At 45.3% G+C, this 17,935-nt stretch overlaps 1 protein-coding gene across 2 annotated transcripts in view; it reads right to left on the bottom strand.

The window, feature by feature from the left end:
* The window catches only part of TMEM260 (transmembrane protein 260), a 57,791-nt gene that overhangs the window by 27,294 nt on the left and 12,562 nt on the right, over nt 1-17,935 (bottom strand). For both annotated transcript variants that reach the window (XM_064152674.1, XM_064152679.1), the window contains one exon: nt 314-491. In XM_064152674.1, coding sequence (XP_064008744.1) covers nt 314-491 — 178 coding nt within the window. The remainder of the gene's footprint in view (nt 1-313; nt 492-17,935) is intronic.

Genomic DNA, 17,935 nt, shown 5'->3' with positions numbered 1-17,935 from the left:
TTAAGCCAAGCTGAAAGGTAACTGTTAAGCCAAGCAGACAGGTAACTCTTAAGCCAAGCTGAAAGGTAACTGTTAAGCCAAGCAGGCAGGTAAGTCTTAAGCCAACCAGACAGGTTTAGCAAAGTTTAGCACTTCTGAACATCCAGGTAGGGCAGGGATGGGCACCACCACCACCACCAGCCTAGCCCCCCAAAACCTGTCTTTTACTGAACCGAAACGAAGTCATCACTAACCGAAGAGCAAACTAAACAGATGCACAACAGCTAACTGAAAAGAAAGAAAAGAGCCATTCGTTCTGCTTGAGATGTTTTACCTTTGATCTCTCTTTTGCAGTGGGTGCCTCCTCAAACTGCACAGTGAGAGCCATCAGCAGCCCCACAAACAGATTGTTTAAGCTGAAAACCTCCGCCGCGATGGACCACTGCCATGTTAGGCGAGAAAATGCAAACACCCCCGCAGCAAGGATTCCTCCAGCACATGAGCCAGAAAGCCTGCAAACACAGATAACATGAAATCTTCTTTTCCAACAAAAAGAGGCCTACTTTATTGTCCTTTTTCCCCCCCCTTAATTTTTTTTCTTCCTTTTAAACATCCTGTAGCAGCAGCGATGGTGGCTGCCGCTCAGCACCCTGCCAAAACATTCTATGGTTAATATCTTGCTAATAATTTCTTTGCCATGAGGAAGAGCAGGAGTGAGCCAGCCTGTCTCCTTGCCAGCCACCCAACACCAAAGAGCCAGCTTCTTCTTCTTCTTACGAGCACCACAAAAACTCCCAGCATTGAATTTGGTCCAGAAGCCCCTGATGAGCCATGGCCCAGCGGGTCACGGTACGCCGAGCCAGGGAGTCACGCCTCTAATGGGATACTTTCTGCTGGAGGAGATGCCAGCAAGGGTGAAGCCTTAAATTCATCAAGGCATTGAATAAAGAGTGGATTAGGGATATTCATGATGGACAGCATTAGCTGAGCTTTCTTGGAGTGGGGGGGGGGTGTTTAGTGTCTCAGCAGTGGGTGAGGATTGCAGCATCCGTGAGCCCGGCAGGGAGAGTTGCCCATCAGGAGCAGGGGAAATGGGTGACAGTATGCAGGAATCACACCCACAGAGCATATCTGATTGAAAGAGACCTCAAAGATCATCCAGTCCAACCTCTGACCCAGCACTGCAGGGTCAACACTATGCAGCAGGAGAAGCACCCACTGCTGGAATGGCTGCAAGGTAAAAAGCTGGGCACCTCTACGATTCCCAGGTGGGATTATGGCACACAGTCATAGGATTATAGAAGGAGACAGGTTGGAGGAGACCTTCAAGATCATAAAGTCCAACCTAGCACCCAGCCCTGTCCAGAGACTGGAAAGTGCACATCCACATGGGACTTGCTTCTCAGGTCCCACACATAACTCTGAGAAAAATGTTAAGCAAGAAAATAAAAACTACAGTCCCTGCACTCAGAGATGAAGGAACTGCTGGCAGAGCACTCTCTAGCAAGAGCTCTTCTCCCTGGTGATGCTTCCTCTCCATAGAATCAGAGAATCAAGCAGATTGGAAGGGACCTCCAAGCTCATCCAGCCCAACCTAGCACCCAGCCCTGGCCAAGCAACCAGACCATGGCACTAAGTGCCCCAGCCAGGCTTGGCTTCAACACCTCCAGGGATGGTGACTGCACCACCTTTCTAAGGCATTTTGAGATCTGCAGCTGCAGGAGGCATCGGGAGGACAAGAAGCAATCTGGAGGGCAGGATACATCCAGAGGGACCTGCACAGGCTGCAGAGGTGGGCACAAGCCAAGCTCAGGAGGGTCAACAAGAGCAAGTGCAAGGTCCAGCATCTGGGTGGAGGCAATGCCAAGCACCAATCCAGGCTGTGCAGTGAGTGGCTGGAGAGCAGCCCTCAGGAGAGGGACTTGGGGGTGCTGCTGGAGGAGAAGCTCAGGAGGAGCCAGCAGTGTGCACTTGCAGCCCAAAAAGCCAAGCAGAGCCTGGGCTGCAGCAGCAGCAGTGTGGCCAGCAGGGCCAGGGAGGGGATTCTCCCCCTCTGCTCTGCTCTGCTCTGCTGAGACCCCACCTGGAGTCCTGCATCCAGTTCTGGAGCCCCTGGGACAAGAGGGCTGTGGAGATGCTGGAGAGTGTCCAGAGCAGGGCCAGGAGTATGCTGAGAGGCTGCAGCAGCTCTGCTGTGAGCACAGCCTGAAAGAGTTGGGGCTGTGCAGGCTGGAGCAGAGGAGGCTCCCAGGGGACCTTCTTGTGGCCTTCCAGCATCTGAAGGGGGCTACAAAAAAGCTGGGGAAGGACTTTTTAAGCTGTCAGGGAGTGACAGGACTGGGTGTAATGGAGCAAAGCTGGAGGTGGGGAGAGTGAGGCTGGAGGTGAGGAGGAAGTTGCTGAGGATGAGAGTGGTGAGAGGCTGGACTGGGTTGCCCAGGGAGGTGGTTGAGGCCCCATGGCTGGAGGTGTTTGAGGCCAGGCTGGCTGAGGCTGTGTGCAGCCTGCTCTAGGGTAGGGTGTCCCTGGGCATGGCAGGGGGTTGGAACTGGCTGCTCCTTGTGGTCCCTTCCAACCCTGACTGATTCTGTGATTCTAAGCAAAGCAGTTAACACTAGGGAAAAATAAACCCTCTCAGGTATTTGAAGACAGAGCAGACAAGCTGAGTGTGACACAGAGCTTCAGCATCAAGACTGTAGTAAGGGGTCCGGACAAATCAGTGGAATGACAAAAGAGTCTACCCAACTGATAGCAGGGGAGAGTGTTTCAGCCCAAATCTGTACCTGCAAAGTACCTCTATTGGCCTTTGAAGTAAGGTAATGTGGAACCTCTTCTGTATAAAATCAGGCAGACTACTCCTGTGCTCACTGATGCATGCCACCATGGAGGGCTCTTCCAATGCCTAAACCCCACTGCAGTTCAACAGAGGTCTTGGCTCTTCCAAGTACCTCACACCTTGAGTGCTGTGTCCAGTTCTGGGCTCCTCAGTTCAAGAGAGATGTGGAGGTGCTGGAAGGTGTTTGGAGAAGGGCAGCAAGGCTGGGGAGGGGCCTGGAGCAGAGCCCTGTGAGGAGAGGCTGAGGGAGCTGGGGGTGTGCAGCCTGCAGCAGAGGAGGCTCAGGGCAGAGCTCATTGCTGTCTGCAGCTGCCTGAAGGGAGGCTGTAGCCAGGTGGGGTTGGGCTCTGCTGCCAGGCAAGCAGCAACAGAACAAGGGGACAGAGTCTGGAGTTGTGGCAGGGGAGGTCTAGGCTGGATGTTGTTAGGAAGTTCCTGTCAGAGAGAGTGATTGGCATTGGAATGGGCTGCCCAGGGAGGTGGTGGAGTCTCTGTGGCTGGAGGTGTTGAAGCCAAGCCTGGCTGGGGCACTCAGTGCCATGGTCTGGTTGATTGTCTAGGGCTGGGTGCTAGGTTGGGCTGGCTGAGCTTGGAGCTCTCTTCCAGCCTGGTTGACTGTATGGTTCTATATGCATTTAATAAAGAATTCCCTCAGAGTTTTCCCTTTTTCTTTCTGATGGCAGATGTTTAATAAACTGCAACAACTCACTAAACTCTTGGTTTAAAGCTCTCTATGGATGGGAACTGGGATTTAATTAAACTGGTTTTGTTAAATGCAACCTTCTGTGCAGTGGATTCCTACAGAAGGAAGATAATCAGGAGGTTTTCTGTTTGAAGCTGATGTCTTAAACACTGGGAACACCTATCAGCACCCAGTGAAATAAGCTGATTATTTCTGCCTCCAAAACTTTGCAGGTAGCACATCTCAGCCTTGTCTTTTTCTGTATAGTCACTGAATAAGAGAAGAAAAAGGCAAAACAACTCCAAGAAGAAAAACCAACTCAAAACCCAACCCAACTCCCCTGTTTCTCAAAATCTCCCTTAATAAGAGAATTAATGGATTTGGTAAAATTTCAGTCTCTCCCTGCCTGTGCAGATGATGACCTTGGGGTTCATGGCTCCCTGGACACCTGCACAAGTTCCAGGTACATTGCACCACCAACTTCTACCCCTGCAGTGTTGTGACTCCATTTTGCAGCAGAAAAGCCATATCTGGTCCATGTGGTTTTTTACTTCACGGTTTAAGAAGATCAAAGTAGAGAAAATTGTAACCTTTTCATAGAATCAGAGAATCCAGCAGGTTGGAAGAGAGCTCCAAGCTCAGCCAGCCCAACCTAGCACCCAGCCCTGCCCAACCAACCAGACCATGGCACTAAGTGCCCCAGCCAGGCTTGGCTTCAACACCTCCAGCCACACAGACTCCACCACCTCCCTGGGCAGCCCATTCCAATGCCAATCACTCTCTCTGACAACAACTTCCTAACAACATCCAGCCTAGACCTCCCCTGCCACAACTCCAGACTCTGTCCCCTTGTTCTGTTGCTGCTTGCCTGGCAGCAGAGCCCAACCCCACCTGGCTACAGCCTCCCTGCAGGCAGCTGCGGGCAGCAATCAGCTCTGCCCTGAGCCTCCTCTGCTGCAGGCTGCACACCCCCAGCTCCCTCAGCCTCTCCTCACAGGGCTCTGCTCCATGCCCCTCCCCAGCCTTGCTGCCCTTCTCCAAACACCTTCCAGCATCTCAACAGCTCTCTGCAATTCAGGAGCCCACAATTGGACACAGCACTCAAGGTGTGGCCTGAGCAGTGCTGAGCACAGGGGCAGAAGAACCTCCCTTGTCCTGCTGCCCACACTGCTCCTGAGCCAGCCCAGGATGCCCTTGGCTCTGCTGCCCACCTGGGCACTGCTGCCTCAGCTTCAGCTCCTCTCTCCCACCACCCCCAGCTCCCTCTCTGCCTGCCTGCTCTCAGCCACTCTGGCCCCAGCCCCAAGTGCTGCTTGGGGTTGTTGTGGCCAAAGTGCAGAACCCTGCACTTGGCCTTGTTCAGTCTCATCCCATTGGCCTCTGCCCACCCATCCAACCTGGCCAGGTCCCTCTGCAGGGCTCTGCTACCCTCCAACAGCTCCACAGCTGCTCCTAGCTTGGTGTCATCTCCAGACTTACTGACGCTGGACTCAAGCCCCTGCTCCAGAACATCAATAAAGATGTTGAACAGGACTGTGCCCAGCACTGTTTTGCAGGTTTTGGGTTGAACCCCAGAGTTTTCACTTGTTTGATTTACAAACTATTATTTTTTTTGTTCAATCTGAGCCCAATGAGAATGGAACTTAAAGATTCAACAACCAAGCTGCAGACCTAGAACCAGTGAATTGTTTGGGCTGGAAGGGACCTTTCAAGGTCATTCAGTCCAGCTGTCAGCAGGAACATCTGCAAGGAGAGAAAGTTGCTGAGACCTCTTGCTCATCTTTAGCCATTTTACATGTTCAGGGATGGGACTTCTACCACTTGCCCAGGCAACCTGGGCCAGTGTCTCACCACCCTAACTGTAAAACATTTCTTCCCTATATCCAGTCCAAATGTCCCCTTTTCTAGCTCAAAACCATCAGCCCTTGCCCTGTCACAACAGATTCCACTGAAAAGTCTGTCCCCATCTTTCTTATAAGACCCTTTAAGTACCAAGAGGTCATGAGAAGATCTTCCTGGAGCTTTCTGTTCTCCAGCCTCAATAAGCCACTCTCTCAGCCTGGCCTCACAGTAGGGAGGTTCCAGCCCTTGGATCATTGTTGTGGCATCCTCTGCCCTATTCCAACAAGTCCATGTCTCTGCTGTGCTGAGAACTCTCAACAAGACAGGTGGGGTCTCCCCATAGTGGTGTAGAAGGGCAGAGTCCCTTTTCTCTACCAGCTGGCCACAGATAACTTCTGAGTGTGCACTGATGCTGAAAAACTACTGCAAAATAAAATGAACCCCAAATTTAGGACCTATGTAAGAATAATTATCTCCCCAAACTCCAATCCCTGGGGGTTTGCCTGCCTCTCACTCACAAACACTCAGTGGACAAGAGGAGGTTTCTCTTGCTCTCAAGCACTGAAGAGCCAGCACAGGTACCACAGGGAATAGCAAACCAGATTCTATTCTTCCTCAAGGACCTGGAGCTGAAAAGCCACTTAAGCCCTGCCTGCAGCCTGTGCTTCCAGCACAGGAGAAGGAGGTAGCAGAGCATGGCTTGGCCTGACTATTAAGGATGAGTCTTCATGGCCAGAAGGAAAGAGGAGAAACCAAGATATGAACTATCACCACTTATTTAGCCTTTAAACAAATTCTCATATTGAAACACCACAAGATGAAGAGGGAGTCACCCAGCCTAGGAGCCTGCCTAAGCAGAGCTGCTCCTTACATACATAGGGAGATAGAGCTGGGGAGGGGCCTGGAGCAGAGCCCTGTAGGAGAGGCTGAGGGAGCTGGGGGTGTGCAGCCTGCAGCAGAGGAGGCTCAGGGCAGAGCTCATTGCTGCCTGCAGATGCCTGCAGGGAGGCTGTAGCCAGGTGGGGTTGGGCTCTGCTGCCAGGCAAGCAGCAACAGAACAAGGGGACACAGCCTCAAGCTGTGGCAGGGCAGGTCTAGGCTGGATGTTGTTAGGAAGTTGTTGTCAGAGAGAGTGATTGGCATTGGAATGGGCTGCCCAGGGAGGTGGTGCAGTCACCATCCCTGGAGGTGTTGAAGCCAAGCCTGACTGGGGCACTTAGTGCCATGGTCTGGTTGCTTGGCCAGGGCTGGGTGCTAGGTTGGGCTGGATGAGCTTGGAGGTCTCTTCCAGCCTGGTTGATTCTGATTCTATGATTGGCCAGGGCTGGGTGCTAGGTTGGAGTGGATGCTCTTGGAAATCTCTTCCAACCTGGTTGATTCTATGATTACTGGAATAACAATCCATTAGCAAATGGGTATGGCCTTAACCCAGGCAGCCACAACAAGTAGCATCTTCTCCCAGCTGCCAAAAGAAAGCCCAAACTGGTAGGAACTGAGTTAGAAACACCCAAACTACCAAAAAAGAGAGAGGGGGGAAAGAGAGAGAGAGAGGGGGGAAAGAGAGAGAGAGAGAGAGGGGAAAGAGAGAGAGAGAGAGAGGGGAAAGAGAGAGAGAGAGAGGGGGGAAAGAGAGAGAGAGAGTGGGGAAAGAGAGAGAGAGGGGGGAAAAAGAGAGAGAGAGAGAGAGGGGGGAAAGAGAGAGGGGGGGGGGGGAGAGAGAGATAGAGAGATAGGGGGGGAAACAGAGAGAGAGAGGGAGGAAAGAGAGAGAGAGAGGGGGGAAAGAGAGAGAGAGAGGGGGGAAAGAGAGAGAGAGAGGGGGGAAAGAGAGAGGGGGGGAAGAGAGAGAGAGAGAGGGGGGAAAGAGAGAGAGAGGGGGGAAAGAGAGAGAGAGAGGGGGGAAAGAGAGAGAGAGAGAGGGGGGAAAGAGAGAGAGAGAGAGGGGGGAAAGAGAGAGAGAGAGAGGGGGGAAAGAGAGAGAGAGAGAGAGAGGGGGGAAAGAGAGAGAGAGAGAGAGAGGGGGGAAAGAGAGAGAGAGAGAGGGGGGAAAGAGAGAGAGAGAGAGGGGGGAAAGAGAGAGAGAGAGAGGGGGGAAAGAGAGAGAGAGAGGGGGGAAAGAGAAAGAGAGAGAGGGGGGAAAGAGAGAGAGAGGGGGGAAAGAGAGAGAGAGGGGGGAAAGAGAGAGAGAGGGGGGAAAGAGAGAGAGAGGGGGGAAAGAGAGAGAGAGGGGGGAGGGGGGAGAGAGAGAGAGAGGGGAAAATAAAAGAGGGGGAAAATAAAAGAGGGGGGAAATAAAAGAGGGGGGGAAATAAAAGAGGGGGGGAAATAAAAGAGGGGGGGAAATAAAAGAGGGGGGGAAATAAAAGAGGGGGGAAATAAAAGAGGGGGGAAATAAAATAGGGGGGGAAATAAAAGAGGGGGAAATAAAAGAGGGGGGGAAATAAAAGAGGGGGGGAAATAAAAGAGGGGGGAAATAAAAGAGGGGGGGAAATAAAAGAGGGGGGGGAATAAAAGAGGGGGGGGAATAAAAGAGGGGGGGAAATAAAAGAGGGGGGAAATAAAAGAGGGGGGAAATAAAAGAGGGGGGAAATAAAAGAGGGGGGGAATAAAAGAGGGGGAAATAAAAGAGGGGGGGAAATAAAAGAGGGGGGAAATAAAAGAGGGGGGAAATAAAAGAGGGGGGAAATAAAAGAGGGGGGAAATAAAAGAGGGGGGAAATAAAAGAGGGGGGGAAATAAAAGAGGGGGGAAATAAAAGAGGGGGGAAATAAAAGAGGGGGGGGAATAAAAGAGGGGGAAATAAAAAAGAGGGGGGAAATAAAAGAGGGGGAAATAAAAGAGGGGGAAATAAAAGAGGGGGAAATAAAAGAGGGGGGAAATAAAAGAGGGAGAAAAATCAAAGTCGGGGAAAAATTAAAGAGGGGGAAAAAAAGTGGAAATAATAATAATAAAAAAAGAATAAAGTGAACTATGAAATGAAATCCAAATGAGCTGGCTTCACAATTACCAAGTCAGCCCATGCAGCCCTCCGCTATTGTACGGAGTGGCATAAACCCCCGGGCGGCCTATCAGCTCCCTGGCAGGCAGGGGGCTGCGCTATTCAAAGCGAGAGATACAAGCTGCAGGGCAAAAACCTGGCAGCTCCCATCTGACCCCCCAATCCCCGGCTGGTGACAGCTCCAAGCTCCATGGCAAATTAGCCCTTCTCACATTACAATTGCAGGAGACAGATTCCATTAGCGGTATCTGAAATTGAGTGGAGAGCTGCTCCGTTATCAGACTTGACTCATAAGCGCCGCTATTAATCAGAGCTATGATAGCATTTATACGTCCCGAGCTATCTGCCGCCGCTGTGATATTCCCCTACAAAGGGTTGATGGGACTTAGGGAAGGGAACAATGGAGCTTTCGGGGGGAAAAGCAGAGTAAATCAAGAAAGTCCTGTGACTTCCGCGCATTCTGAAGGGATTGAGGTTTACATAAATTTTCTCCCCGTTGGAGATTGAGCTCTTGCTCATCTTACACATGGGATTTAGTTGTCACTCAATGGTAACAGCTGTGAAAAGGTGAAGCGGCCCACCGCTCGGAATATTGCCTCTGCTTTTAAAGCAATTAACCCATGAACAGGAGGATACCTGGCGATATCAAAGGGATTAAGGCAGGCAGTGCATTATTAACATTGCCTTGAACTAATTCTAACTCTGACTAGCTGTCAGAAAAGACTCTTCAGTCTTTAAGGGAAAAAAAAAAAAAAGAAGAGTTTTTTGCCCTCCTTTCTCTCTTCTTTCCCCCCCCCTTCCAAGTCCTCTTCAAAATGAAGCTGAGTTATTGCAGCCTAATGTGTCTACTTGAGAGCGAAATGCAAATGAAGGGAGCTGGTAAGGTCTTCAGAGCGAACTTGCTGCTGGTTCTGATCCTGAGCACAAGGCAGGGATGGGGGGGTGGAAATTAGACCTATATCTGTGATCATTGCAGGGGTGGAACTCATTTCTATAGCTGTTATCATTGGGGGGGTGGAAGTCATACCTCTATCTGTGATCATTGGGGGGGGTGGAAGTCATACCTACATCTAGGATCATTGGGGGGGTGGAAGTCATACCTACATCTAGGATTATTGGGGGGGTGGAAGTCATACCTACATCTAGGATCATTGGGGGAGTGGAAGTTATATCTATGATCATTGGGGGGGGTGGAAATTAGACCTATATCTGTGATCATTGAGGGGTGGAACTCATTTCTATAGCTGTTATCATTGGGGGGGGGTGGAAGTCATACCTATATCCATGATCATTGGGAGGGTGGAAATTAGACCTATATCTGTGATCATTGGGGGGGTGGAAAACATACCTATATCTGTGATCATTGTGGGGGGTGGAAATTAGACCTACATCTAAGATCATTGGGGGGGGTGGAAGTCATACCTATATCTATGACCATTGGGGGAGTGGAAGTTATATCTATGATCATTGGGAGGGTGGAAATTAGACCTATATCTGTGATCACTGGGGGGGTGGAAATTAGACCTATATCTGTGATCATTGGGGGGGTGGAAATTAGACCTATATTTATGATCATTGGGGGAGTTGAAGTTATATCTATGATCATTGCAGGGGTGGAAATTAGACCTATATCTGTGATCATTGCAGGGGTGGAACTCATTTCTATAGCTGTTACCATTGGGGGGGGTGGAAGTCATACCTATATCTGTGATCATTGCGGGGGGGTGGAAATTAGACCTACATCTAGGATCATTGGGGGGGTGGAAGTCATACCTATATCTATGATCATTATGGGGGGGTGGAAATTAGACCTACATCTAGGATCATTGGGGAGGTGGAAGTCATACCTATATCCATGATCATTGGGAGGGTGGAAATTAGACCTACATCTGTGATCATTGGAGGGGGGGAAGACATACCTATATCTATGATCATTGGGGGGGTGGAAATTAGACCTATATCTGTGATCATTGGGGGGGTGGAAGACATACCTATATCTATGATCATTGGGGGAGGGTGGAAATTAGACCTACATCTGTGATCATTGGAGGGGGGGAAGACATACCTATATCCATGATCATTGGGAGGGTGGAAATTAGACCTATATCTGTGATCATTGGGGGGGTGGAAGACATACCTACATCTATGATCATTGGGGGAGTGGAAGTTATATCTATGATCATTGCGGGGGTGGAAATTAGACCTATATCTGTGATCATTGTGGGGGGTGGAAATTATACCTACATGTATGATCATTGGGGCGGTGGAAATCATTCCTACATCTGTGATCATTGGGGGGGTGGAAATCATTCCTACATCTGTGATCATTGGGGGAGTGGAAATCATTCCTACATCTGTGATCATTGGGGGAGTGGAAGTCATACCTATATCTATGATCATTGGGGGGGTGGAAATCATTCCTACATCTGTAATCATTGTGGGGGTGGAAATTAGACCTATATCTGCGATCATTGGGGGAGTGGAAATTAGACCTATATCTGTGATCACTGGGGGGGTGGAAATTAGACCTACATCTATGATCATTGAGAGGGTGGAAATCATTCCTACATCTGTGATCATTGGGGGGGTGGAAATTGGAAATCATTCCTACATCTGTGATCATTGGGGGGGGTGGCAACCGTTCCTATATCTGTGATCACTGAGGGGGGTGGAAGTCATACCTATATCTATGATCATTGTGGGGGTGGAAATTAGACCTATATTTGTGATCATTGGGGGGGTGGAAGTTATACCTAAATATCTATGATCATTGGAGGGGTAGAAATAAGACCAACATCTGTGATCATTGCAGGGGTGGAAATTAGACCTACATCTGCAATCATTGCAGGGGTGGAAATTATGCCTATACCTATGATCACTGGAGGGGTGGAAATTACACCTATATCTGTGATCATTGTGGGGGTGGAAGTTATACCTGTATATAGATACCATTGGAATGGGCTGCCCAGGGAGGTGGTGGAGTCTCTGTGGCTGGAGGTGTTCAGGAAAAGACTGCATGAGGCACTTAGTGCCATGGTCTGGTTGACTGGATGGGGCTGGGGGATAGGTTGGACTGGATGAGCTTGGAGGTCTCTTCCAACCTGGTTGATTCTATGATTCTATGATCATGAGGGGGTGGAAATTACACCTGTATCTAGATGACATACGTAGACATGACACTTGGGGACACAGAATTATAGAATCAAGCAGGTTGGAAGAGACCTCCAAGCTCATCCAGTCCAACCTAGCACCCAGCCCTGGCCAAGCAACCAGACCATGGCACTAAGTGCCCCAGCCAGGCTTAGCTTCAACACCTCCAGCCACAGAGACTCCACCACCTCCCTGGGCAGCCCATTCCAATGCCAATCACTCTCTCTGACAACAACTTCCTAACAACATCCAGCCTAGACCTGCCCTGCCACAACTCCAGACTCTGTCCCCTTCTTCTGCTGCTGGTTGCCTGGCAGCAGAGCCCAACCCCACCTGGCTACAACCTCCCTGCAGGCAGCTGCAGACAGCAATGAGCTCTGCCCTGAGCCTCCTCTTCTGCAGGCTGCACACCCCCAGCTCCCTCAGCCTCTCCTCCCACGGCTTGAGTACCTTCCTTTCTTCTCTCCCTCCTAAAACTTTCTAAGTAATTGTTACTAAGAACAGCTGCTTTTCAAACAGCCCAGATCCTCATGCTGTGCCACAAGAGTGGGAATCTATGATAATCTGTCATCTGGAACAACCCAAATATGGCCTGTAAGGAGATTTTGTCTTCCTAAAGCCCAGTGTTTTAATTTCCCATGATGGTCAAGTGGGCACCAGCATATCAGGTGGAAGCATTCATTCCTCTCTCATCCTTCCATCTGCCCAAAACCATGCTCCAGAAATGCAGTCAAACTGTTTGAGGACAAATTCTGCTCCAGCAAAACCACAGATCTCAAGGACACAATTTCCCCACTCATCATAGAATCATGAATCTATGAATCTGTCTTCCTAAAGCTCAGTGTTTTAATGTGCCATGATGGTCAAGTGGGCACCAGCATATCAGGCAGAAGCATTCATTCCTCTCTCATCCTTCCATCTGCCCAAAACCATGCTCCAGAAATGCAGTTAAACTATTTGAGGACAAATTCTGCTCCAGCAAAACCACAAAGCTCAAGGACACAGAGTAATTCCCCACTCATCACAGAATCATGAATCTATGAATCATAGAATGATGATTCTATGATTCTGATTTCCTGAAGCTCAGTGTTTTAATTTCCCATGACAGTCAAGTGGGCACCAGCATACCAGGTGGGAGCATTCATTCCTCTCTCATCCTTCTATCTGCTCCAAACTATGATCCAGAAATGCAGTTAAACTATTTGAGAGGAAACTCTGCTCCAGCAAAACCACAGAGCTCAGGGACAAGGAGTATTTCCCCACTCATCACTCAAGTTTTAGGGAAGCATCAGCCATGAGTTGCCTCTAGGATGGCCATGAAGGAGCTCCATCCTCCTAGCTCTCCAATATGCCTGTTCCTTCATAGGGACCTTCTCACAAGAGCTCCAGGAGACATTACCAGAGCAAGAAAACTCAGAGCTATTAGGACAGTCAAGTCCATAGAATCATAGAATCAGGCAGGGTTGGAAGGGACCACAAGGAGCAGCCAGTTCCAACCCCCCTGCCATGCCCAGGGACACCCTACCCTAGAGCAGGCTGCACACAGCCTCAGCCAGCCTGGCCTTAAACACCTCCAGCCATGGGGCCTCAACCACCTCCCTGGGCAACCCACTCCAGCCTCTCACCACTCTCCTGCTCAACAACTTCCTCCTCACCTCCAGTCTCAATCTCCTCACCTCCAGCTTTGCTCCATTTCTCCCAGTCCTCTCACTACCAGTCCACTTTCAAATCATTCTGATCCCTTCAAAATGATCAATTAATTTTGATGATTTCCTTACAAACTCATGCCTGAAGCTGATGGGTTTTGGGGTTTTGTTTGAAGCAGGAGAAAAGTTGGCTCTAGTTTTAATTATATACCCACAGTGTGTTGCTAGGAAGGTTTCGGGGAGCAGGAGACATAAATATATGTTAAATAAATAAATAAATATCTATATTAAGAAAAAAAATATATATAATAAATATGCATCAGCCTAAAACTGAATATAAAATAAATAGAAGTCTAATAAATATTAGTCTAAAGTTGCATATAAAACAAATACATATATAATAAATACATACCAGTCTAAACCTGTATATAAAATAAATATATGTCTAATAAATATTAGCCTAATATTGGATATAAACCATATATATATATAAAAGTAGCCTAAAATAGTATATAAAATAAATAAATATATATAGAATAAGGGTAAGCCTAAAATAGTATATAAAATAAATAAAAATATATAATTAATAAATATTAGCCTAAAAGAGTATATTAAATATATTTATAAAATAAAAAGTAGCCTAAAATAGTATGTTAAATATATATATAATAAAAAGTAGCCTAAAATAGTATATAAAATAAATAAATATATACAATAAATAACTATTAGCCAAATAGTATTTTAAATATATATATATATATATATATGATAAAAAGTAGCCTAAAATAGTATATAAAATAAATATATACAATAAATAACTATTGGCCTAAAGTAGCATATTAAAAATACATATATAATAAAAAGTAGCCTAAAATAGTATATAAAATAAATAAATATATATATATACAATAAATAACTATTAGCCAAACAGTATTTTAAATATATATATATATATATATATGATAAAAAGTAGCCTAAAATAGTATATAAAATAAATATATACAATAAATAACTATTGGCCTAAAGTAGCATATTAAAAATACATATATAATAAAAAGTAGCCTAAAATAGTATATAAAATAAATAAATATATATATATACAATAAATATTAGCCTAAAGTAGTATATTAAATATATACATATAATAAAAAGTAGCCTAAAATAGTATATAAAATAAATAAATATATATAATAAATCACTATTAGTCTGAAATAGTACATAAAATATATATATAATAAAAAATAGTCTAAAATAGTACATTAAATAAATAAATAAATATAATAAATACCTATTAGTCTAAAACTGTACATGAAATAAATATATATAATAAATATTAGTCTAAAACTGTATATAAAATAAATATATGTATAATAAATATTAGCCTAAAACTGTATATAAAATAAATATATATAATAAATATTAGTCTAAAAGTGTATATAAAATAAATATATATATATAATAAATAGCTATTAGTCTAATACTCTATATAAATATATGTATAATAAATAACTGTTAGTCTAAAACTGGATAGAAATATATATATAAAATAAATATTAGTCTAAAACTGTATATAAATATATATAATAAATGTTAGTCTAAAACTGTATATAAATTTAATATATATATAATAAATAGCTATTAGTCTAAAACTGTATATAAATATATGTCTAATAAATAACTATTAGTCTAAGACTGTATAGAAATATATGTATAATAAATAGCTATTAGTCTAAAACTGCATATAAAATACATAAATATATAAATAAATAACTATCAGTCTAAAAGTGTCTATAAAATAAATATATAAACAAATAAATGTATAAAATAAGTAACTATTAGTCTAAAAGTGTATATAAAATAAATATATAAATAAATAATGTATGAAATAAGTAACTATTAGTCTAAAAGTGTATATAAAATAAATATATAAACAAATAAATATATAAAATAAATAACTATTAGTCTAAAAGTGCATATAAAATAAATATATAAACAAATAAATATACAAAATAAATAACTATTAGTCTAAAAGTGCATATAAAATAAATATATAAACAAATAAATATATAAAATAAATAACTATTAGTCTAAAAGTGTATATAAAATCAATATATATGTAATAAATATTAGTCTAAAACTGAACAGGATACCCAGAACAGGCATATTAAAGTGATGTGAGCTGCTTCATTCAACGCAACATTCTTCCCCCTTTCTAAACACCCTTTGCAACTCAGCCAGAAAAACAGCTGGCCAAAAAAAAACCCCAACCCCTTACTAGAGCAATGAAACCTTTTACTCTGCTGCTGCCCCTGCAATAAATCAGGCTTGCATCTTTAAACACAGCTGTGAAAGGTACATGCAGGGGTTTAAAGCAGGGGAAAGCATCCCGCTTCACTTTGCAACAGAGAATGCAAAGAACACAGCCTCCACCCAAAGGAAAACGACACTCTGACAATCATATCATAAGAAGATAATTGGTTTACTCTGAAAACTTGCTATGCTTTGCCTCCTACAGTAAAACAAATGAAGAGTTGCTTAAAGAAACAATCCTATAGCCGCACTTGCTGCATCCCAGAGCAGCTGCCCCCCCGCTCCCTTCCACGTACACTTTCAAAGCAGCGCTGAATGACTTGCCTCAGTTACAAGCAGTCTTGAGGAAACTCTTTGTAAGTGTGTTAATTACAAGCAGTTTATTATGACTGTGCAGAGGTGGGGAGGGGGGGAAATAAACCACCCTAATTCAGAAGGAGCAGAGCTGCTCTTTGGGTGATGCTCTGGTTTACTGACAAAAGGGCTTTTCGCATCGCTGGGGTTCGATGGAGTTTTAAGAAGCACAATCTTGGCTTAGAAAGGAAAAAAGCAATGTAATGAAATGAATCATGTAACATAACATACTGCAAGATACAAATAAGATGTTGGGCTTGCTTCCTATGGACCTGCCTGCACGGAGCATCCAACCAACCATCACCTGGCAGAAGAGAATGAAGGAATAAATTCCATCCTAATCCCGCGCGCTCCGTAACATCCCAACCCAGCCGCGGATGGGAGCTGCGACTCTTTCCTTAAGCAGTAAAATTGTCTCCACCTGCCAAGGAATAAACTTGGGAAATGGCTCTTAAAAGGAAAGAGTCAAAGAGGGGAAAAAACAGAAGAGAGATTTACTGTATGGGGGATGCTGGGAGGCGCGGTTAAAACCCCACCAGGGTAAACAGCAAACACTGCCTGGCTGGTGGGGGAAGAAAAGAAAAGGGTTTAGAGGTTAAGTTCGGGTCAGACGACAAATGAAATTGTAACAAGCCAACTGACATTGTATAATGTCTTCTTCCACTCGATCAATAGGGCAGCATCAGCCCCATTACCATAGAGATGGCTTCCTCCCCGCTGAAGGGTGGCTATTGTTTGAGGAGAGAGATTTGCCACTTGAACTGCGCTGCTCCCGAAGGATGTGTACTTCATCAATTATTTGTGTTCCTAACATCTACATATTTTCATATTAACGTCCACATTTCACGTGGCAGGAGGAGCAGGTGCTTATTCTTCCTTCTCTATCTCGCAGGGGTCACCTCATCAGCTAAATTGTAATTAAAGCACAAAAATGTTGACGGGGGGGGAGAGGGAGGTTTGGATTTGGTAGACTGGTTTAGAGCCTTTGTGAGTACGGACAAGCCCGGTGCAAACCAAAAGAGGATGTCCTCAGATAGTTACAGCTTGCGTGCAGATGGTGCCAGTGAACACTTCCCTGAAAGGATTTTTAAGAGACAGAAAAAAAACCCAACTACTTTTTTTCTGGGGGGGTGCTAAATGAATGTCATTAAAAAAAAAATAAACCAATTTTAAGGTACTTCAAAGGGGAAATACAACACTGTCATTTGGACCCACAATGGAATCAATTGAAACTGACCTTACAATTAATTTTAAGTCAAATCAATGGCTGCCAGGAAGAATAATTGATCCTGGGAGTGTCTTGTGTCTATGAAATAATTTTCCTCTACCTCTCAAGGTTTTCTATCTTCTTTCAGTTCTGTTCTTTTCAGCAAGTTCTGATCTAGGGTAGGGTGTCCCCAGACACAGCAGGGGGGTTGGAACTAGCTGATTCTTATGGTCCCTTCCAACCCTGACTATGATTCTAAGTTATAGATCTGACAGAAGCAACCTTATCCAAATCCAATGAAACACCACCACAAAAATAAATACTAAACCTCCAGAAGTGGAAAAACAATTCCCAAATTTAGCCTGTCACTTCTTCATCCTTATTTGTCTAAAGCGACCACTGCATCGTCTCCTAGGCACAAAGCAGGCGCCTAACGAATCGCCGCACTGCAGTTAAACAACCAAAAAGCAGGGCAGATCCTTCACAGTCGCCCTAATTACCAGGAATAACCATCATTTAAAACAAAACTCAGAACCAAACATTCAAAACCTTTAGCAAACTCCTTGCAGGAGTTTTTTAATGCCATGGAAAAGGAGTTCTGCGTCGATGCCGCGCGCGGGAGGGCAGCGCCGGCTTCCAGCTCCCCAAATCCGCTGCGAAATAAGAGGATGCTGAATGATATAAGGCTGCCTTCATCGTGCATATTACCCAAGAGTAGAAGCCAGCACTTGATTAATAAATGCCTATAGAAATATTGAGGAATTACTTCAGCCATTCCAGCAGGTGCAATGTGAAAGGTGATCTGCAAAGAGCAACTCCCCTTCAGCAGAGGAAGATGCACCTGTACAGATGGATACAGCGGACCGAACTTGAAGTGAGCTCGGGGCACTTGGGCTGTGCAGGACCTGCCTTCCCCTTCCCCATTTATTTCT

Source organism: Pogoniulus pusillus, chromosome 1 (genome assembly GCF_015220805.1).
Source record: "Pogoniulus pusillus isolate bPogPus1 chromosome 1, bPogPus1.pri, whole genome shotgun sequence".
Taxonomy (NCBI): Eukaryota; Metazoa; Chordata; class Aves; order Piciformes; family Lybiidae; genus Pogoniulus; species Pogoniulus pusillus.
Note: the sequence above shows the minus strand (reverse complement) of the source record. Positions and strands in the feature narration are given on the sequence as shown.